This window comes from Phyllostomus hastatus, unplaced genomic scaffold (assembly GCF_019186645.2).
Source record: "Phyllostomus hastatus isolate PE091 unplaced genomic scaffold, TTU_PhHast_1.1 phas_contig_34, whole genome shotgun sequence".
Classification (NCBI taxonomy): Eukaryota; Metazoa; Chordata; class Mammalia; order Chiroptera; family Phyllostomidae; genus Phyllostomus; species Phyllostomus hastatus.
The window spans coordinates 31,145,639-31,169,222 of record NW_025333857.1 but is presented as its reverse complement, the minus strand read 5'-3'; the positions used below and the strand labels follow the sequence as shown (position 1 = coordinate 31,169,222).

The following is a 23,584-nucleotide window of genomic DNA, read 5'->3' as shown; positions in this document are numbered from 1 at the left end:
CCTGAGTTCACCATTTGCTTGATACAACCACGTCACAGGATTCCACCTGAAAACTGACTAAGTAGATTGGTACTATCTGTAGATTTTTCCAGCCTTATGTGTGTATTCCAATAGTGGCTGATACAATGGGTTCACTTTGACCTCTTATGTTACAGGTGTTGCTGTGGGCGTCTAATAGGCCAGCATGTCGGCCTCACTCCCAGTATCTCCGTTCTTCAGAATGAGAAAAACGAGAGTCGCCTCTCTCGAAATGACATTCAGTCTGAGAAGTGGTCCATCAGCAAGCACACACAGCTCAGCCCAACAGATGCTTTTGGAACCATTGAATTCCAAGGAGGTGGCCATTCCAACAAAGCCATGGTAATTACAAAAGCATTTAGTGACTTCCCAAATTCTACCTCAAATCGTGGAAAGCAATGGTCAAGAGCTGGAAATTTAGTCTTTGGACCTAATCTCAACTCTGCCATTTCCTGGCTGAGTAACCTGCTCTGATTACCTTGCCCCCATGTGTCTCTGCTCTGTTTCTATAAAGTGAGGCCAATGAACCTTCCTCCAAGGGTTTTAAAAAGAATTAGTATAAGGTCAGACACATGACTATTGTTTTTATTAAAAATAAGTAACTTTCTATCCACTCTTTATTATAATACTTTCTGGGTCTCATCTGTTAAGACATGTTTTTCTAACTCCTCTGGTAAAAATATTTTACCTTTAGGTCTCTCTTTTGTCCTATTGGTAACTAGCATTTTTCTCAATTCAAAGAACAAATGATCACACAGACTATTTTTTTCTCTGTTCTATCAAAGTAAGTGATTTTTCTCCAAGCAGCTGTGTTCAACAACATTCTCAATGGAAGAGCTCCATATGAAAAGCATTTTTCTTTGGAAAGTAGGCTTTAGGAAATAAACACATTTTGCTTCTAAGAATTGTCACTTCTAAATTTCTCCTTTCATCATGGACCTCTCTCCCTACTTGGCTGTCACATTTTGCCAAGAGGAAAGTATACCATATGTTCTGGAAATTCTAAAAATGCTATATTCCAACAAGCTTGGTTTTAACTGTTAAAAGAGACTTAGTTGAGGGTGGAGGTGGCTGTTCTTAGGCATGCCATAGAGATTTCCAAGTTTGTAGAGAAAATTTTGCTTAGAGAAGCATCCTGCAAAATTCAAGAGAAGTCATTTCACACCAGTTACAATCTAAAAAGCATACAATAAAGCCTCTTCTCTTTTTCTTCTCCCCTCCCCTTTTGCACATCTGCCCCTCCTCCCCACTGCAATATTTTCTTCACCAAGATAGCTGACTAAACTATTCTCACAGTTTTCCCCTAAGGAAATTTATTCTGACCCTGGCCAGTGTGGCTCAGTGGATTGAGTGCCAGCCTGCAAACCGAAGAGTCACCGGTTCGATTCCTAGTCAGGACAAATGCCTAGGTTGCAGGCCAGGTCCCCAGTGGAAGGGTGCACAAGAGGCAACCACACACTGATGTTTCTCTCCATCTCTTTCTCCCTCCCTTCCCCTCTCTAAAAATAAATAAAAATAAAATATTTTTTAAAAAAGGAAATCAATTCTGAACTACATATTAGATTAAAATAAATTTTGAGTAATATATTGGAAAGAAACCCAGAGACCAGAACCCCAAATGAGTTTGTTAGAATGTGTATCCTTCAAAGTATTCATCAAAATACTTTTGTAGCTGCTTCCAGGGCTCATAGGAAATAATAATGACAATCATAATAATAATAGCAACTTAAATTTATTAAACATCAATTGTGTGCCCAGCACTGTGTCAAGCACTTATGTATGATAACTCATTTCATGTTTATGACATGGTATTATTATTCCTATATGACAGAATAACATACCAAAACCCAGAAAAGTAATTTGCCTCATGTCACACAGCTAATATATTATATATGTAAAATATATTATGATATTTAACAGTAGACAAAAAAATTGAAAAGACAGACAGAGCTTTCACTCTGTCCCTGAAGAGTGGACACATGTGGGTGTGAAACTTTAACAGCCCTCCCCAGGCTCACATAGCGCTCTAGAACCTAGAGCTGGCTGTTGGCAAACAGGTTAGGCAAGGTCAACTACATGACTTGTTAAGCCCAGTGTAAAATCAAAATGTAGGCCCTCAACATGGACAGGGAAATCAATCCCGCCTCCTCATGGCTGACAGCCCCTATCCACAGGGGATAGGCAACCACCAAGAGATTGCCATCACCCCACTGGGACATGCTTGGTATCTGGTGTGAGTGAGACTTCCGACTAAGTCGCCTATAAAACACACCATGGCCCCATCAGCCTAAGGCAGGGACAGCCAGTTCCTTGCCCTGCCCTGGAATGCTGAAGGCCATATGCCCAACACTGACCCTCTTTTTCTCTGCACCCAGGGCCCACCCAGAGATGTAGGTGGTGATGGAAATTAACCTTGTCACTATGCCATGCAGTAGGCTTGGGAGGGCAAGCAAGCCTGGTAGGAATGCCAGAAGCAGGAGCAGGTAGCTGAGATCCCATCCCGGGAAGGCAACAAGAGGCTATGTGACTATAGACCACGTGTGTGCCCAGGTTCCAAGCCCTCTCAGCACATGTTTCATTGTCCCATCAGACTGCACTTACAAAACACAAATTCAAGGATAAAATTGCTAAGAATTTCTAGACAATATGTACAGAGCACTAAGCCATATGCACTGACCTTCTGTGTAATATGGCTACACTGAGTTTAGGTCTCATCTGCCCTAGACAGTCTCAGGGTGGTCATTAGAGGGGGAACATTTCTTTTTGAGTCCAATCAACCAAACGAGGGCCAGTTTTCCTTTTTATTACAATCAAATATTTAACATGGGAGTCTGCTATTCACCAGACACAATGAGCATTTGTCCACTTTGAATATCTGCCCTCCATGTATTCTGATCCTCCTATCTAGGCCAAGGAGTTGAGTTGTCCACAGGGCATAGGTCTTGTTTTACCCGGCAGGGTGGTTGTTTTATACCATTCTTATCTCTTGCTCTCTCCCACAAACAAGGATGCAGCTTGGGCAAAGGGAACATCTGCAGCTGCTGTGTGTCAAGAACACCAGCCTTTAGATGAAAGCCATGGTTAACTATTGGCCAAGATTTAAGTGAAGCAGGTCAACTAACTCACTATGTCTTTGGTCCCCTGCTCCTGACAAAAATATTTGAAAGTTGAAATGCTTTTTAGCAAAGTGGTCAAAAATTCTGCAGAGCAGATTAACTTTGACCCTCATTAACTTTTTTTTTGAAATAAGGTATAACATTAACTTTTCCTTTTAAGACAGACCAAAATGGAGTGCTTGGGCCTCCAAAATGCCAAGGTGGTCTGGACAAAATGTGAGGCAAAATCTTCTGGAGTTTAGTAGAAGATATAGTTGGAGAAAAAGAGGATCATTATTAAAATTACTTTAATTGTTATTAAAATTATTAAAACCATATCTGTTCAGGAACAGTCTATACCCATGTTGCCACAGGCAGAACAGAATGATGTCATAGAATGATGGACACCAAAGACACTGGAGGGATCAGATGCAGTGGCTCTCAATTTGGAGGCTCAGGATAACCCGCAGGGCTGCTACAAATGCCCACACCCAGAATCTCCCCCAGAGTTAGTCTCCTTCATTGGTCTGGGATAGAAACTGTCCTCCAAGTTAGCCAGGTTATTCCACTGTTCATCCAGGCTTAAAAAATACTAAGTAATCCCATTCATTCTTCCTTTTTAATAGATGAGGCAACTGGAGCCCAGTCAAGTTGAATTATATTCTAAGGGTCACCCAATTATTTCACAGAGATAGTTCTCAAATCCAGGCTCCTCGGGACCCCCATCAGTTCTGTTTCTTCTCTGTCCCATGTGCTTGGTACACACTAGAGTTGTATTTTGAAAGGAAGCTAATTACCATTATGTTTCTAGCCTTTTATAAGAATTCTGAAAACTTTGCGGTAGAGGTATAAAATCTTTATTATCTGACAAGCTCGGTTAAATGCAGAAGCGGTGAACAGGACAAGTTGTTTGTACAGTTGCATCCAGATTGTTAATAGAACCATTTTCTGAGCCCTTCCTGTACTTTGTAGTATTCCATCCTCCACTCCCAGGCTTGACAAGCCCTAGTAAGATAGAAGTGAAACCAGATTCTCTCACACATTACAGAGAAATGGTGACACAGGAAGGAGACATTCAAAGCTGACAGTGAATGAAGGATTCTCACTCCCTTTTATTCTCAGCTCCAAGTCACATCTTATCAAATTGTCTGTCCCCAAAAAAGGCATTTCTGGGCTTCTGGGGCACCTGACAATTTATTCAGATGCATCATGAAAGTTAGAACAGAGGAACTCCCCCACCCCCAACCCCCCAAAAAGGAAATACTAACCTACTAAAGCTCTTATTTCAGCATTCCAGGTAATGTTTTAAAGCTTCCATGTTCTCCATGGCTTTAGAGAACAGCAGCAAGACAGGCCAACCTCCAACACCGGGTCCTTTTCAAAGGCTCTTCTTTTTCTGGGGCTAAGGCTGTAGGTTATTTAGAAAAGGAAGCAGTGCTGCACTTGATGAGATAGAATCTTATTTGCTTACTAATCATCTCTTTTAATTAATGCTGAGCTGCCTTGTGGACAAGGTAAGCCATAACCTAATTACAGACTTGTATTTAAACCTTTCAAGTCCCACACATAATTCTCAGGTAATCCCTTGCTATTTACTCTGCCCATTAGATCAGGTGGAGCTTCTTATTACTGTTTTCATATAATTTAGATTACTATTCCTATGCCTTATTTTCATATTTAGTGCTCTTACCATTGAGTCTGCCGATGTGAAAGCCTCACTGAGCAATGGGGGTAGAGGGTGATAGGGAGTAGGGAAGACGGGTGGGGTGCGGGGGGAGATAGAAAGTTGGGGGTGGGAGAGGCTGTCAGTAGTGTGTCATCTACAACCTTATAGTCTTAAAGTGCTTTGGGATTGAATCTGACTTTTAAAAATTTGTCATACTTTGCATTACACAAATTGGATCTAGGAATCATCATTGACTGGCACACACCAAATGTGAAATTAAATGAATCCCACTTCACAAAGCAAAATAGCTAATCACTAGACTATGTATGGCTAACTATGCAGCTTAATATAAGCATGGTATGGTATTTGAGGGGTTTCATAGTTGCTCCATTGATTTCCCATTTTTGTCTTGTAATCTCTAGGCCATTGAACTGGCAGTGCCTTTCTGAGATTGAGCATAAAACTAAAATTTGTCACTGAAACTTCTTATCCCAATCATAGACCTATAAAGAGGGAAAAACCAACCTTCCTCAAGGCACTCATCTGCCCTCTAGAAAATTCCCATCTCCTTGCTACTAGAAAATTTTACACTAAATAATTCCGGCAGAAATTTCATAGAGTACCCACTATGACCTGTTCATATTCTCAGTGAAGTTTTACAATTATTTCTAAAACCTTTAGCTTTAGTTTATCAGCACCTATCACCTGGAAGTACCGGATGTCTAACATTGAGGAATTACTGAAACAATATGGAATAAATTACAAAGGCATTTTCACTTCAGACTAGGAATCCAATAACAGTGACACCTCACATTTACATTCCAAATATTTTCTTTCTATAAACCACCATTAATTTCATTAAACCACCATATGCATTCAACTCTTGCTGCAAAGCAAAAGGTTTCATAGACTTGGAAAGCTGATGTCAGCAAAATTGTCTTAGCAGTCTGGAGCAACATAGTGTCCTTGGCCGCAGCTTTAATTAAAAGTGCTCATCTAAACTGTGGCTGCAAAGAATTAGAAAGTGAAATGATGCTTGTCACATTTCCTAAAAGAAAGGAAAATGAGGCAAAATTTCCATTAAGAAAGGCATTAAAAATACTGTTAAAATAGATTTCAGCATTAGCACTTCCATTACTCAAAACAAGCACCACTAACAAATACCAAATGATTATTTCCAAGAATTAAAGGTGACTTTGCAATGTTAGGAGGAGAACTTGTCATTTACCATTTTCAAGAGCGTAGCCAGATTTATTGTTCGGCAGTTCTTTTACATTTTCCTTTTTACAAGCTAGGTAATGTGATGCAGGTAAAAACTTTTGGCTAAAGACACAACTGATTAGTTATCAGATGCAAATTGATCCACAGAAGCTCAGGTTCAGAATGCCAAAGGAATATTATGATTATATTTTCAATTAAACAGCCCCAACCTGTGCTAAACAGTACTGGCTGCTTCCCCACTCTTCAGCCTTTGACCATCCCAGGTGTCAGAAAGGGAAAGGGCACTGTCTGGTTTGTGACACCTCTGTGATCCCTAAGTTCAGTGTGGAGTGGGGCCAGAGTAAAGCTGAAATCTGCTCTGGTAAGAAAATGCTAACATTTCTAGTGATGAAGCAGTTAGAGTGCCTTTGGGGAAAAAAACTACAGTGAAGTCCTCTGCAAAACAAAAAGAACTTTAGCACCAGGCAAAGCAAAATCTCATGAGTTTTAGTTAGCAAAGCCCCCTGTCATTTGAAAAAAAGAAAATCACTAGTTTCCAATTAAAGTCTCAACTTTAAATTGTTTATTTGTAAGTTTGTGGGTTGGAACTCAAAATATGTATCCTTATGAAAGTTATGCTATATGCATTGGCCTCTAAAACACCTAAGAATAGATCAAATAGTACAATTTGGGGGGAGGGTACATTTTGAAACTTACATTTTATTTTAATTTTATTGTTGTTCAATTACAGTTGTCTTCATTTTTCACCCATAACTCCCCTAGTCCTACCCACCCCCACCTCCCACATTCAGTCCTTTCCTCCCTTCGTTGTCTTTCTCCATGGGTACATTATCCATGTCCTTGACAATCCTTCCCCTTCTGTGCACCATTATCTCTCTCCACCCTTCCCCTCTGGTTACTATCAGTGTGTTTTTTATTTCCATGTCTCTGGTTATATTCTCCTCACTTGTTTGCTTTGTTACTTGTTGCCCTGTGAAATGGCTGGGTTCGACTTATAGGTGAGATCATATGGTATTTGTCTTTTACCAGGCTTATTTCACTTAGTATAATGCTCTCCAGTTTCATCCATGTTGTAGCAAAGGGTAGGGGCTCCTTCTTTCTTTCTGCTGCATAGTATTCCATTGTGTAGATGTACCACAGTTTTTTGATCCACTCATTTGCTGATGGGCACTTAGGTTGCTTCTAGCACTTGGCTATTGTAAATTGTGCTGCTATGAACATTCGGGTGCACAGGTTCTTTTGGAATTCTTATGGTATAATCTTAGCAGTACAATTGCCAGGTCAAAAGGCAGTTCCATTTTTAGTTTTGGGGGGAAATTCCATACTATTTTCCACAGTGGCTGCACCAGTCTGCATTCCCACCAACAGTGTACTAGGGTTCTCTTTTCTCCACAGCCTCACCAGCATTTGTTGTTTGTTGATTTATTTATGATGACCATTCTGACTATTATGGAGTGGTATCTCATTGTGGTTTTAATTTGCATTTCTCTGATGGCTAGTGATGCTGAGCATCCTTTCATATGTGTCTGGGCCCTCTGTATGTTCTTCTTGAGGAAGTGTCTGTTCAGATCCTTTGTCCATTTTTTAATTGGATTGTTTGTCTTCCTGATGTGGAGTTGTGTGAGTTCTTCGTATATTTTGGAGATCAAACCCTTGTCCAAAGTATCATTAGCAAATATATTTTCCCATACAGTTGGTTCCCTTTTCATTTTGCTGATGTTTTCTTTAGCCATGAGAAGAAAATAGTATAATTTCAAGTAGAGCAAATGTCTGTTTTATGCAGAGCATCTTGAGATGCAGTTCTAAATGCCATTAGCTCATGATAAGGTTTTCTGTCAGTCAGGGGAGCTAATGATGGAAAGGGAAAAGGGGAGGTAACTGAAGACATGGATAATTTATTTGAGCTCAGTTTATCTCTAGAAATTTAAACTTGGGGAACTATAAGAATATGGATGAAGGATGGGTTATGTAGCCCAGAATGGCTGTAGCATTCTCCCTCTTGACAGGTCTTCCATATAAACACCCACACGAGTCACTCCAGATAACAGAGGTGAGGCACAAAGCACTGCTAAGAAGGGTGTGCTAGTTAAAAAGCTAAAAGGAAGTTATTTTAATACTCGTGTATGCAGAAGCCATTTATAAGGTGAGTACTTATAACCATCATCCAATTTTCATGTATCAGTTTTTCTGCTATGACAGGAACTTTGCACAATTTAGTCTTTACAGTATCCTGTGAGATGGTCGGGATTATCCCTACTCACGTGAAACGGGACTTACACTAGCCAAACGGTGTACGCAGGGCCACTGTCTGATGCCCGAGTGCAATGCTAAACATAATTGGGAACTCTAGAAATGGAAACACATGTCACCATATCCGACATGCCCAGGTGACAAAATTTAATATACACATCAGGAGGATTTCTTATTTATAAAGTGATCCCTTAGCAATTATAGTGCTCACAAGTGGACAGTTAAAAGTGCTTATCTTGATGTCCAAAATAGCTCCTAATTTCAAATCACATTGACCGTTTAGCAGGAATTGATTAATTGCTCTGGGTACCATCATTTATGACTTTGAAACTGCTGACTTGGCACAAGAGTAGCATTTACATTGCAAGCACCTTGAGAGCTTACTAAATAACCTGGTTTTATGAGTAAAAGACTATAATTTAAATTTTTAAACCTTCAGACATCATAAAATATTATTTTATCCTTTAGTTTTAATTTTTCTCTTCTCATGTTAAATTAAAAATCTTTCAGTTCCTTGACTGAGCTCTTTTTTAAGTGAGGTTTTATTGAGCCAAAAATGCTAGCCAAGAGACCAGTCTTGGGGCATGGAGTCTAAATCACCAACAGCATGCTAGGTAGAAAAGACAGCACATCCATTGTTCCAGAGTTTTGCAAGCATTTTAATACATCAGATAGGGGTAAGGGGAAAGAAAGGTAGCCTGAGAGGATTTATATGAGGCAAAGGTGTGGGAGCCAGTGAAGCAGGGCTGGTCCTGGGAGAGCAGAGTCCCCATAAAGAAATGTCCACTCCTCAGATTATTGGCTGTGGGCGGCAGTCTGGAAAGATTATGTATAAATGAGTGAAGGCTCCTGGAGTTAGATGATGCTGGGCTAAAATCAACTGCAGAAATAACCACCTGGAGATGAATCCAAAATTCCATGAGAGGTCTCTGCTACCTGGTCCACAGCCACTAACAGACTAACAGATTATCAATTCAGTCTCTTTATCTCACTCTCCAGCCTGCTCTTAAATTTAAAACATCTCAGAATTCTCTTTCTTATCGCTCAAAATCATTTCATTGAGTTGCTAAACAATAACTTAATAAAAAGTAACAAACTGATTCATTTAAATACTTCCTTTTATTCCTTACCTTGCCTCTTATTCTCAAAGGGAAGGGACAAATAATGGTTAACTCACAAATAATAGCTAACATCAAAGGACCAGGGACACCAAGTATTTGTGTTAATAATCAGAGAGGAGGGGCTGTAGTTAACCATGCCATCCTTTGTATCAGAATTAGTCCTGCTCAAAGGGGATTAGGTAGTTAGACCCTGAGTGACTTGTCAATGGCTGCACTTCCCTAGCTATCACGGCCTGAGTAATTCCTCCAGGATTTCCTGTTTTTCCCTTGATTTTCATGTAAAATATTGACTGTCCTTTCTTTCATTTGCCCAGTGACAAACACAAGACACACCACTTAGAATCTCGAGTTGGGAAAGACTTGTGATCCTTGCCACTCATGGTCCCTGTGGGAGGGGTTGATGGAGCAGGGAAGAGCAATGGGGGAAAATTGGGACAACTGTAACAGAACAATTTTAAAAAATGCCAAACCTCAAGCCCCATCCCAGGCTTATTGAATCAGAACCTGCATTTCTGAGGTGCTCCTGGTGAGTCATGCATGTTAGTTTGAGAAGCATAGCTCAACCTAGAGCTTACAGCATAGCATTAATTTGCATGATGGATTAGTGAGTGGTTAGTTATTAGATAACTAACTCTGGTCCCCAGCACTTACCTTCTCTGTGTTTCAGTGTCCTCATCTGTAAAGCAGGAAAATTACACTAGATGATTTCAAGTTCCCATGATTGCTAAGATATTTCTAAGCTGCCTTTTATTTCTAAAAGTGTTACTATTTCATAGCCAGTACTGAAATAAACATGGTCAACTCAAACATGGTCCCTTCTCTCTAAGATCTTGCAACATGGGGAGATAAAAGTAGAGCAAGGACTCTGGAGTCAGACAGACCTGGGTTGTGACTCCTGACATCACCTCTTGTTGATCTTGAGAACCTGACGGATGCTTTCTGCCTCTCATCAGTAAATTGTGGATGATACCAACCTTCTCATGATTGGAAAGCATCCATCAAATGTTGCATAGGACACACATAGCATGAATGTGCCTGCAACACAGTAAACACACCTAGATTTGGGGTTTTAGTTGGGGGATTTTTTTCCCAGGAGAATGAAGAAATTGAGAACCAAGAGAAATACATAAAGAGAGCCCATGAACAATATGACCTTACACAGGCCAGACATGAGAGCCTGCATGTCTTCATCTTACAGACAGAGAGCTGGGTATAGGTGCTCAGGGTCACTCCTTCCTTCCCTCACTGAGAGCTTAATAGCTGAGTAACAAGCATTCTATGATCATGAACAAGCTTTTTTTAGTTTAGTAACTAATAAAAGGCTTAGGCTAGTTCAACAGGAATCTCATCATATTCATTAGATTTGCTGGTCATTTTCCAGTGACCTGTTCCCATGATCAAAAAATTCACTCCTTACTGGTAAGTTGCATAGGTAACTTGAGAAGCCCCCAAAGTGAATTATTTGCCAAATGAGGTTTATTCCTAAAAATGCATTTGGACTATTATTACCAATTAGTATGAATAATTGAATTTCATAATATGCTATTTAGCTAGTTTCAGTTTAATAAAATTATTACAAATCTCTGTAGTGATTTAGTATGCATTTTGATCTCTTTTTACACTATGTAAGTTAATAATGTATACATATCTCTTTCCTGATACTGACTGTGGCTCCAAATCTCTCATTATTTACCTGAATAAATGAAATGTTTAGGTAGGGACAGTTAGTGAGTGTTCCAAAAGCCACAAACCATAACTACTTACCTTATTTTCCAAAATATGCTGTTCTCACATATGCCTTCTCTAATCACTGGGACTGTGTCTTTACAATCCTTCAGAACTGTTAGGAGTGTTATTCAAGGGACACATAATTTTAGAAGTATCTTTATATTTTAGATGGTTTTCTATATTTAAAAAAGTAGTTTAGATCTCACCTTAAAAGAACATGGGTCCTTATTTGTGTCTTTCTTAGAAGGAAAAGAGTGATATGTTAAAGTTTGTGAATAAGAGAACAGTAACTTGAAAAGCAATTTCTTACTATCTTTCACACAAAGCATTTTTGGTTTGTATAGTTTGGAAGATGTGTTGGTCCCAGTTCTACTTTATTTCACTAAGAATCCCTTTCTGAAATTAGTCAAAATGATATCAATTTAATCTAGCAGAGCCACCAAATTTTAACTACTCAAGTAATACAGGTTCAATGTATTGAACAGGAGCAGAAAACATTTTATTCTTTCATCTTATAGTATTCATTATCTAGATATTTTTCTTATAAACAGTCACTCAGTGAGCTATAAATATAACAATAAATAGCTAATAAGCTTTTGTTCTAGAAACACTTGTATTTGCTTCCATATGGCTACACCCCGTCTCCAGCACCAAGGCTCCTTGCCTGGCACAAAAGTGCATATTGTTGTTGAAACCTTATGTTGATAGTTACCTGAGAGTTCTTTGCTCTCTGCATGAGAGTTGGTACACAAAATATGCCATTTTCATATTGCAAACTCCAATTAAACTTTATTGATATATTGTACTTAGCTAAAATTGCTGACCTTTACTCTTTCCATTCTGTAATTGATTTTTTCTACATAGATCAAATCAATACAGAATCAACTCATTAGATTCTACCACATTTTTAGGTTTTTGTATATATGTATAGGAAATTTTAGCTTTTTGGTATGTCTTGATAATGCAGTTTATTTATCACCATTTATATTTTATACTGTTTTTTAACACCATTCATATTTTGAGTGTTTTCCTTCACATTTTAACTAAGCATATTTAAAATATACTTTAATAAAAGAATTGACATAATTTTTGAGATTTTTCCAACAATGGGGTCTCCCAGATCCAAGTATATGACAATAAATTACCATCTCATGAATAATGTTATCAATCCATCCAAAAATGTGTTTGAATGATTACATGCAGGTCTATTTTTGTGGCTATGATACTGTAACATTAATGCTTAACAAATTCTAAAGTTAATCAATAACTTTCTCTTCTCTCCCACACAACAAACAAACTTTAAAATGCTTTACCTCTCATTACTATGACCCAACTTATATGTTACATTAATTTGTGCTTTAGTTTGGACCCTTTCCACCATAAATTAGACAACCAATGCTTTTTTACATTTACTATATATTTGCTAATATCTGTGCCATTGTTTCTTGTAACCCAGATTACCCTTTTTGGATCATGTAACTTCTATCTACCATATATATTTTTAAATTTCCTTCCATGAAGTCTGCTAGAGGTAAATTCTCAATTTTGGTAGTCTGAAATAGCTATAATTTACTCACATTTTGGAAAGATATTTTTGCCAACTATGGAATTCTACATTGGCAATTTCTCTGGGCACATGGAAGACATTGGCTTCTGGCATCCATGGATGCTGTTGAGGAATAGGCCTTTAGTCTGATAAATGTTCTTTGTAGGTGATCTGTCTTTGTTTCTCGCCGCTTTTGAAGGTTTTTCCTCACCCCTCCCTTTGTTGTTCTCTATCAGGTGTCTATGGGTAGGGTTTCTTTTTATTTATTTTGCTTGGGATTCATTAAACTTCCTGGATCCGAGAATTGGTGTCTTTCAACAATTCTGAGAAATTCTCAGCCAGCATCAGTTCAAGTATTGACTATTCACCATTATCTCTTTCATGTCTACCCAGAATTCTGATTATTTCCTCCAAGTTTCTGTTTTTCTTCTGTTTTTAATTCTGTTGTCTAAGTGACAGCTGATTTATTTCTCTGGATTTTTCATTAGCACATCTGATCTGTAATTTAATTAATCCATTTTTTCATTCACATTATTACATTTTGATTTTAGAAGTTCTGTTTTTGATTATTTTTCAAATGTATGTGGTCATTCCTTATAATATCTTGATCTTTACCCACAATGCAATATGTTGTCTTCTCATTTGTGTTTTTTAACATGTAGCTATTTCATATTCTGTCTGGTCATTTCAGTATCTTTGAGAATCTTATTCTAGTGTTTGTTATTTCCTTTTGATCTCATTCATGCTGCTTTATTTCCTTATGTAATTTATTATTTTAATTTTTGCCATGAAATTACTACTTTCCCATGGGAAGTATTTGAGACCGGGACTGATGACACACTCCTCCACAGGGGATTTGCATTCGTTTGTGCCAGTTCCCTGGAGACCTTACCCTGCCAGAACCATTGTACACTACTCAGTTTGGTGTTTCTGAGACCATGCTTATTACAGAGTGAATGTGAACAAAATCCTGTGTGAGAATCCACTTCTGTTTATAAATAATCAGAGGGCATTTTTTTCTTATTTATTCAGAGCAAAGGTAAACAGGCAAACTCCCCTGCTTTCTCTTTCTGTACATCAGACTTACATTTTCTTCATTACTCTTGAGGGTGGAGGCACTTGAAGCATCCCAGATTTATATGGGTGCCCCATTAGACTCACCCATACTGCATAAAGGCATTAAAGCAGATGCTCAGAGCCTTCCAGGGTTTAGGGGGAACTGTCAGGGCTAAAGCCTGCTGGAGTGCTTCCTTGTCTCCCGAGGCTCCAGCTTCTGTTCTGTTTAGGAATATGAATATGCCCTCTTTTCATTCCAGCTCAGCACTGAACTACAAAAGGCCTTCAAGTATGTTTCCTCAGTATTTCAGTTGTTTCCAGATAGAGGCAGAAGGCTTCACACAATTAAACTGAGATCTAAATGGAGTATCTATGTACATGGTAATATAGATAACTATAAACATAAATCTATCATTATGTTTTATGGCTTTTCACTTATATATACTTATCATAACTTTATTTCTGATTTCATCTGGTGTTGGTGATATCTTCCTATATCTTCTATACACTTTCATTTTTTTCAGCTCTCCTGCAAGGGTAATTGGCATGGTTTTTGTCACTTGTCTGAAAGATAAAGAAAATATTTGGTATGTAGTTGTTATAGATTTAAATAAATATAATCAGCTCTTACCTTATTTTAAAATTCTCATTACATTACATTGAACTGTAGAACTTTTCAAAACCTCTCCAAATAATAGGGTCACAGAAAAATTACATCCAGGTGTTACTGGTATAAAGGGATTACTTATATTGAACAATTGGAAATATTTGAACTGTTGTACAAATGTTAATATTGGTAAAATGTAAACATGATTTCCTCTGAGCAAAGAATATATTCCAGGGAAAATTGTGCTTGTGCTGCACTTTAGAAATTCAAACAATTTGAAAGTGGGTAGTAATTCACAATTTCAATAAAACCTTTTAAAATGCTGACTCCCTTTGTCTGATGTGGGCTCACTTGGTAAAGCAGATGATTTACCCCTTTTTAAGAATCTGAGTTCATATGAGACATTTTCTTCAAGTAAGTACACGTGTCATTGCAATCACTGAAGACAAGCCACACTAGCCAGTCCTGCCCTGTCTCCCTAATCAAAGGCTGTTCTTCTTCCAGTATGTGCGAGTATCTTTCGATACAAAACCTGATCTCCTCTTACACCTGATGACCAAGGAATGGCAGCTGGAGCTTCCCAAGCTTCTCATCTCCGTCCATGGAGGCCTGCAGAACTTTGAACTCCAGCCAAAACTCAAGCAAGTCTTTGGGAAGGGTCTTATCAAAGCAGCCATGACAACCGGAGCGTGGATATTCACTGGAGGGGTGAACACAGGTAATTGGAAGTGGGAAAGGGAAGGCAACATAAGGGCATAAGAACATTCTCACTAAGATAATTTTCTCCTAAGGTTAAATATTTCCCCACTTTCGTCTGCGCATGTGGGCATACTCACTGGTTATCTCTCCTCACTGATTTCCTCTCCCTCCTTTACCTAAATAATAACTGTGCTGCTATTTCTCAACCAAGAAGAATTAGTTATACATGAGAATAGGTTGGGATATTTAATACTTGACTATTCAGAATGTTCAAATGTGATCAATGAAATTTCATAGGGTATTCCCAATACCACTAGTTGCCAAATAAGCATCCAATAATTTTTTTAATTTTTTATATTTTTCAAATACAATTTACATTCAATATTACATTAGTTTCAGGTGATCAGATAGTGATCAGACATTTATATAACTTATGAAGTTATCCCCCTAATAAGTCTAGTACCTCCCAATACCACACACAGTTATTATAATATCATTGACTATATTCCCTATGCTGTACCCAATAATTCTTTAAGGAGTAACATTTGCTCTGAATTACATGCTCTGCCCCTGGTCTTTAAGTGACTTTAAGTTCAATGAAAATAGCTTTAATTTTGGTAAAATGCCCTTCCCATGTGGGATGTAAATTATGATGGCAGAGCACACAGTATTTGTTGTTTATTATTTCAAATATTTTACTAAATAACTTCTGCATCAGCAAGAGATACATTCCACTCTGAATCCCAAACAGTTGTTTACACCTGACAAATAAGTTTTGGTAGAGCAATGTTTTTTAAAAAATTAGACTTATTGGGGTGACATAGGTTACTAGGATCACACAAGTTCCAGGTGTACATTTTTATAATACAAGATCTGCATGTTGCACTGAGTGCCCACCATCTAAAGCCAAAGTGACACAGGCAGTCTGTCACACCAATTCTTACAAACTCACACTCAAGTGCTCATCTGCAGAATTAATGTGCAACAGAGAATGGAATGGATGACTGTAAACTGCCTGGACATATCTCCCCAGCCTGAGTCTGAAGTGCCGACTGGAAGTGCACAAGTGATGCTGCACTAGGTTAATTCACACTTGTTACGAAGTTCAAAGTCGGAGCATGGACACACATGGAGTTAGTGGAACATTCTAATGTAACCCTGGACATTAAACAGATTTTCTCAGTGTTGTTTATTCTTCAGTTTGTGGTTGGGATGATGGTTAAGCGAGACCTGCACTCAGGATTTTCCTCCACACCCAGAGCCTGGGAATGTTCTGCACAGAACTTCACAGGCACATCTCAACAGTGAGCTCTGCAGGCTGTGCGTGCGCATCGCCACTCGGTGAAGTCCTGACACGGTCTGCAGGCCGACGCGATGTGGAATGGTCTGCTCAGGCAGCTCGTCACTGTTTGTTTTGCAGTAATCAGACATCTGCAGGGCAATGTTCTTTCAGTGACTGTTTAGGCTGGAGGTTCCGACTTTCACTCACCGCTGAGCAGGCACCATTCGCCTGTGATTGATCAGTCTTCTGCTTTCCTGGCAGGACCTGCACCTCATATGCAGACCAACTCAAAATTCCTGAAAGTTCAAAAGAATTCTTACCAATCTTCTGCTTCTGAGTACCTGGAACATGATTGTTTTTCTTCTCTTATAAAATACAGCTAATAGCCAAAGAAGAATTTACAGCATAAATACTGTAAACCAAAGAGTTCCTTTCTGCTTCAGTCCAGGCTTAGTATTCAATGCAATACCCAATGTGAGGTTCTAATGGTGCACACTTAGGTTAGGTAAGAGATGATGGTGGAATTGTGGCAGATGGAGGGCATACCATGAACTTAAACTTTATGTCCAGGTCTGGCCTGGAAAGGGGTTTTGCATATAAATGAGAAAATTTTTTAACACTAATATTCACAGCTTTATTGCTTATATTTGGATTATTGCTCAAAGTGGATTATACTATTTTGTTAGTTGATTTTTTTTTTAAAGGAAGATCTTTCTGTTTCATCTCTTGAGTTTTTCAAATTGAGTTGTTTGCACATGCATGTCCTATCCCATGATTAAACTGCCTGGTGTGTTTTGCATGCCTAGTTAGCTCAACGCACAGTTTCTGAGCCCTTACTCTGTGTTAGCCTCTGAAATGCACAAAGACATGTGAGACTCTGACCTTCCAAACTTCCCCTCAAAGAGTTTTACATTGAAAGGAGACGTCTTCATGTATGCTTATGATTGATGACAGATATTAGATGACCTAGTAAGCTCTTCAGGACATGCACACCACGATCCTATTCAAACTCAGAAGAAATGAAATCCAGCTCAGGTTTCATACAGAAGATGGAACTAGATGTGAACTTTTCCTTGAGGAATGGGTGGAATTTTTGTAAGTGGAAACATCTTTTCATAGAGGATATAGAAATTTCATATATTTTATAAAGATGATCACTTGAGAGAGAAGTTAAAAGGTTAGAAATTGCACCTGTTTAAACGGTTTATAAAACAATAAGCCATTGGTTCCCTTCCATCTTACACACTGAATTTCTCACTTTTGACTACGGTGAGAAAGGCCACAGTGATGGGGAAGGCCCTCCTGAGAGAAGAGGAAAACAGTTGCCATGGTAAAGATAAAAAGCTGTATTTATATATTTTTAACATAAACTCTCCATGGAATATGTTGACATTTGCCTTACAAGTAGGGTCTGCACATTATGTATCCCCAAATAAAAAAAAATCAAGGTTGACAAAATCTGAGTTGTCATTGCACTATTTGAATGACCTAACTTTATACAAATTGTGGTGTAGATTTAATATAATGTTATGTATGGTGCTTTTTTTACAGGACACAGTCATGGAATTGGCTCTTAGTCATACTTAACACATTATGCATATAATACAAGAAAAAGATTTCCTAAGTTTAAAGAATTGTATTTGTGTTTTTATAGATCTTAGGGGCACTTTTTAAAAAAAATACAAAATAGGATAAGAAACACCAGCCCAGCAAATGTATCTGGTGTTAGTGGCACAAGTTTATCAAATAAACACATGCAGTGTGTGTAGAAATGTGTCAGAATTTTATATCCAATACAGTTAATCTTGGGAGAAATAGTTATCACAATTTCTTTGAGAACAATGAAAAATAACTGCTTTAAAAGACAAGGGTAATACATCTCTTTTTTTCTTTTAGGTGTAATTCGTCATGTTGGAGATGCCTTGAAGGACCATGCATCAAAGTCTCGAGGGAAGATATGTACCATAGGTATCGCCCCCTGGGGAATTGTGGAAAACCAGGAGGACTTGATTGGAAGAGATGTAAGTCCTGGGAGCATCCTCTGTATGTGATTTCTCACAGAGGTGATATCAAAAGAGTTCAATGAAATTAGAATTAAAAATATGCATATTACAGTACTCTTTTAGTCACTGTCTCCCAAAGTGAAGCCTATATTAGGAAACATTTATTAGGAGACTATTCATTTTCCAAAATCTATCTATAAAAATTCCAGTGTCAATTATTATGACCAAGAAAGGTCTTAAGTAAAACTTACCAACTCTCTTCTTGGCCTGAATCAAGCTGTGGTCTTTCCTTACACATCAAATGTTGCCCATGCTTTCGGCAAGGTTACATTAAGATTCATTAACAGCATGGACTCATTGACTGATATATTGAAGAGGACTCTCCTCACCCCAGGTCTCCAGCTTCTTTATGTTTTAGTGCCCTTTCACCTAAGCCAGCAGCTACAAAGGAGGCCCTTTCCACTGAGCTTGTGGTTTCCTTGTTTGGCCTTTCTCTCACTGAATGCTTGAGTGAGGAGCAGGCATACTTGGATTATTCCCCATTCTGGAAGTATTTAGAAGTCTTGACTGGATTCAGCAGGGTGCCAAGATCTTTCTCCTATTCTAATACCCAGAGCTACACAATGACCAATTAATCAATAATTTTTCAGTGAGATAACATGATCTTATAATTAATGACTCATCACCATATTTCTGTTTCTTGCAGGGGTCTCTCTCTCTCTCTCTCTCTCTCTGAAAACACAAACGGGTCATTCTCAGCCTCCTTCCTACTAACCACCAGACTTTCCCTCACATAATGTTGCTCAGAATTCCATTGATAGAAATTGTGGTTACACCGTGTACACAAATTGCCATACTTTATTCACTTCTTTTTCCCTCAGTAAATTTAACAATTATTCATTTATCATTGCCTTAGTATATCAGATCGGTAGTCCTTCCTTCCCAATCCAGGCCTTCCATAGAGGATAACAAATGTGCTAAGTAGCTTTTACAAGTACTATGAGGTCTGTAAAGAAAATCAAGAGAAAAAAATTAAAGCAGTTGAGAATTAATTGGTCTTAAACTGCATATTCTATTGTATTGAAATACAGCAAAGCCATCTTATTTCAATGCAATGCAACATATGCAATTTTTTCAAATTTAATACAAAATACTTTGAATTAAAAATTCAATACCATGAAATGTAAGCAGTAAACAAATACTCTTTCAGTCCTTCTGGACTTTTATTCTAAGTGATAAGAAGTGTCCATATCAATGCTACCAAATTACATTTGATGTACTAATATATCCAGAGTATGTAGGGTAAGGAATGAGATAGTTTTATCAGTATAATAAACTCATAACTAAAATTCACTGGCTGTTTTATACCCCACACAAATTAAGTATCTCAAGCAGAAGTTCCCAAAGTGTTATGTAGTCAGAACTCATTGAAAAAGTAACATTTCTAATTTTTCCAGAGTGCCTGGGACTAGTCTTTGATGGACTATACTTAGGTTAATACTTGCCTTAGATTCCAAGTTGGTTTTTAAGTGTGTGTTGATTGTGACCTAAAGTAAATATATCTCTTAAAGAATCAGAATGTGCTAAAATGCCCTAGTAACAAAAATGGAATTTATTATTCCATTTTATTAACAAATTAATTATTTAATATTGTCATGATTCAGAAATCATTTTAAAATATTTATAGCACAAGATCTCTGTTGTAAACCTAAGTTATTATTATTCATTTTGGGGGGTGGGTATTTTGGAACTCTCTCATTCAGAGGACCTTGAATAAGCAGAAATTGATTATTTCTTTATTTAAGAGAGAGTACCCAAGTAATTATCTCAGTTGCCTAAACATTTGCAGAGGATTCTGGCCTTTTATATCATTCTGTTTGTTCATCTTATAAATCCTATATGATTGCAGAAACACGATGTTTATGTTACATTTACTTGTCTTTCTGAGTTGGAAAGATCACCCTGATTCATTTTCCTCCAATGCCAGCATTTTTTCTCTGATTTTACTTCCTCTTAAGCTCGTTTTATTCTCTTCTTTCTCCCCATATTTCTTCCTACTTGTATGCCAGTAAGAACTGAGGCATGCCTGTGCCAACAGGATTTAGTTATGTTGCCTGACTTTCCAATGAAGCATGGTCTCAGTTCCAGCCCAGAGGGCAGAAAAAGCCCCTTGCATATACAGTCAGATGTACAGGTTCATTGTCCCTGTTCACAGGAGTCTAGCAAAGGCAAGCCATAGCTCACCAGGATCCAAGTGGACCTGCAGAGAGACCACAGAGAAAAGGAAATGAAATTGGCAGGTTGTAGAGAATACTAGAAAAGCAGTTGTATTTTAGTTTTTTCAGTAAATCTTTGACTGAGCTCTACTGAATTTCATGCTAGTACACTTTTTCCCCCCCCACAAAAATTGGGTAACTGAAATATGCATAGAATTTCTCAGGTTCTTGTGTAATACTAGAGTTTGTTTTTCAAGTTGTAAAGTATTGGGGCAAAATTATTAAGTGTATATTATGGCATGGTTTGAGGGAATTTTTAATATGTGTTTGCTATTATAATGTAATCATTGAAAAAGAACAGAATCCTCGGTTGTCATTAGAAGTAATATTTGAGTAAAATGTTGGTGATCACTGGTTAAAATCCCCCTAAAAATCATCAAAACACAAGTGGTTTCTGGTAAGCTTCTGAAGTGGTTATAACAATTTTCATAGCTTGTTTAATTTAGTGCCTCTGTCCTTTTTCTTCTACTTTATATAATCAAACTCACATGCAATAGACATAAAAATAATAAACCTCAGGTAGCAGGGAAAGAAACTAATATATTGTGAAAAAAAATCTTTACCACTTCAGAATTCTATGAAAATGTAATCATTTGAGAAAAATAGAATAGTTGCATTTGGGGGGCTAGTCTGTGTCTGTATTGCAGAGTAATGTTGAAGTGACAAAAAAGAAAATCATCAAGGTAAATCTAGGAAATTTACTTAAAATAAATAAAAATATAAGGATAAATGAAAGGCTCCATTTCTTGTGCCTGGTATTTACTTCAGTGGATTTATTGTCCAACTAATAGAGAATATAGATTATTTTATTTCTATGGAGATGGCTCTCAAATGAGCACTTTCAGACGCTGAACATTCAAGTACTACTAACGTTATTTTATTGCTAGAAGTAGTCGACGCAGCAGTTGCTAGTTGCTATTCAACTGAGAATACAAATATCCCTTTGGAATGCTACTGTGAAGGCAAAACCAGTTCTAAACATAGAGAAGAAAGTTTAATTTTCCCTGAGTCTGCTTCTAGGTAAATCCTGAAGCATTTATCTCCCTTCAAGTCTTACCTCTTAACTAAACATTATTAGACTTTAAAAATACAAGGCATGTATTTTTGGATTTTCAGAGCTCAAATTAGAGGCTCAAATGTAGTAGGTGCTCAATAAATATCGATGAAGCTGGACTGAGCATGATGAAATTCAGGCTACAAGGAAAGTAAACATTGTAGGAAAAAATGCTACGATAAATCTTAACCAGTTCACAACTTCACCACAACTTCATCTGTCACCACATTCCCAAGCTTGATCATATTGTAGTGACCATAGTGAGGGTGTTTTTTAACCTAAGATATGAATACAAAACTATTTTCTTATTTAGCAATGCAAGGTGGGAGGGGGATGGTTAAAGTTCCATACGTTGAGTACAGGGCAAAGTGTAGAATGAGAACAGGCCTTTCCCTAAACCCTCTGAGAAATGAATGATCCACCCAGCTGAGTGACAGAACTAGCCTTGATTCTTTAAATTTAAATATCTTCTAGTCTGTTTCCTCAACCCTTTCTTTTCTCAATTAATAGATCAAAACAATAGATTTTGTTATGAATAATGCTATGAATACTAAGATAGTAATACTTTTCTGTCCTGACATTAGGTGTAAAATGGTATATTGTTCAGCTAGGACATCTCTGAGTATCTTCACCCATCACATCATATGCTGATTGTAATTTTCTCAGTCTTCTCCCCCAACTTAATTAATAACTCCTCAAAAACAGGAACTGAATTTTTTTGTTTGTCTCATTTTCACCAGTGATGCTATACTTTTCATGAACATGAAGCACTGATATGTGGTTTAAACTGTATAAGATTTGATGGCTTCATCTCTAAGTGGACTATAGAAACACCTGTTTTTTCTATCTTCATAGAATTTCTATGAGTATAGTCATAATCATAGTAATTATAGGTTTTGAGCTCTTATTTCAGGATGGCCTCTGTGATGGCACATATTATTAGCCTTATGAGGTAGGTGTTATCCCTTTTCATAGTAAGGCAACCAAATAAGGATTAGAACCAAGGTCCACTGCCTCCAAAGCCCATACTTTTAGGTAGCAGTGTGCCAAATAAGATATAAGCAAGTATTTAATGATATTATGTTCTTATTGTTAGCTGAGATAATTGGCCAATATCTTATGATTGTTTTATAGTTTGCACTAAAAATAGACTCAATGAGAGTGGTCAGAGTCCTTTACTTTGTCCCTAGAGAATCTTAGCTGCATAGATGATTATGAAAGTGTCACCAGTGTAAAGTCAAGAAGGAACTTCCAATTCATTTTAATTTTCATGTGACTCATTTTAGACCTATATCCCACTAGAAAACAATCTTCCCAGAATTTTTTGAGGTAATTGAATAATTTCTGAAGCCTTTATCATTTGTTTTCTCCCCAAATCCAGATTAACAACACACATGTCAAATTAAAAATCCAGATATGATCACAAGAAAAAGTACTTTTCATTTTCACTTGAGGACAAAAATTGTGTTTGGGGAGATTGCCAACACATTATCTTATGTGGTTATCAAATTATCTTGACATTCAAGGACATCTTAAATTTTCTAAATTATAGATTTATTCTCAGGATTTTATAATAGTTAAGAGTTCTTATATTTAATTGGAAACTATCCTTTTGATGTCATTTTTATATTTCAAACCAAGAAAAATCAAGTTTAATAACACAGTTGATTGATAATTTTGGTGTAGTTATCAACTCAATACATACATCACTTATTTCTAAAGCAAGCCAAGTAAGCTCAGTAAGGACCCAGTATAGCCATACATAGAGTTTATTGGACTTCTCTGACTACATTAGATAAGGTGTAAATAGGAGATGTGAGAGAAAAAGTTCAGAGGCAAGGAGACCCGCTCAAGTCTGTTACAGTTACACAGGGTCCAATGCTAAATGAACCTGGCCCACTCTCAGGTTCTAGGCCACATCTCCTCACATGGGGGAATGCAGAATCAGTAAAGACAGTGTTG

The 23,584-nt window shown here is 37.5% G+C and overlaps 1 protein-coding gene across 8 annotated transcripts in view; it reads left to right on the top strand.

Annotated features, from left to right (window-relative positions):
• Nucleotides 1-23,584, top strand: part of TRPM3 (transient receptor potential cation channel subfamily M member 3) — a 504,806-nt gene that overhangs the window by 244,231 nt on the left and 236,991 nt on the right. For all 8 annotated transcript variants that reach the window (XM_045840204.1, XM_045840203.1, XM_045840200.1 and 5 more), the window contains exons 3-5: nt 156-360; nt 14,813-15,026; nt 18,186-18,310. In XM_045840204.1, coding sequence (XP_045696160.1) covers nt 156-360; nt 14,813-15,026; nt 18,186-18,310 — 544 coding nt within the window. The remainder of the gene's footprint in view (nt 1-155; nt 361-14,812; nt 15,027-18,185; nt 18,311-23,584) is intronic.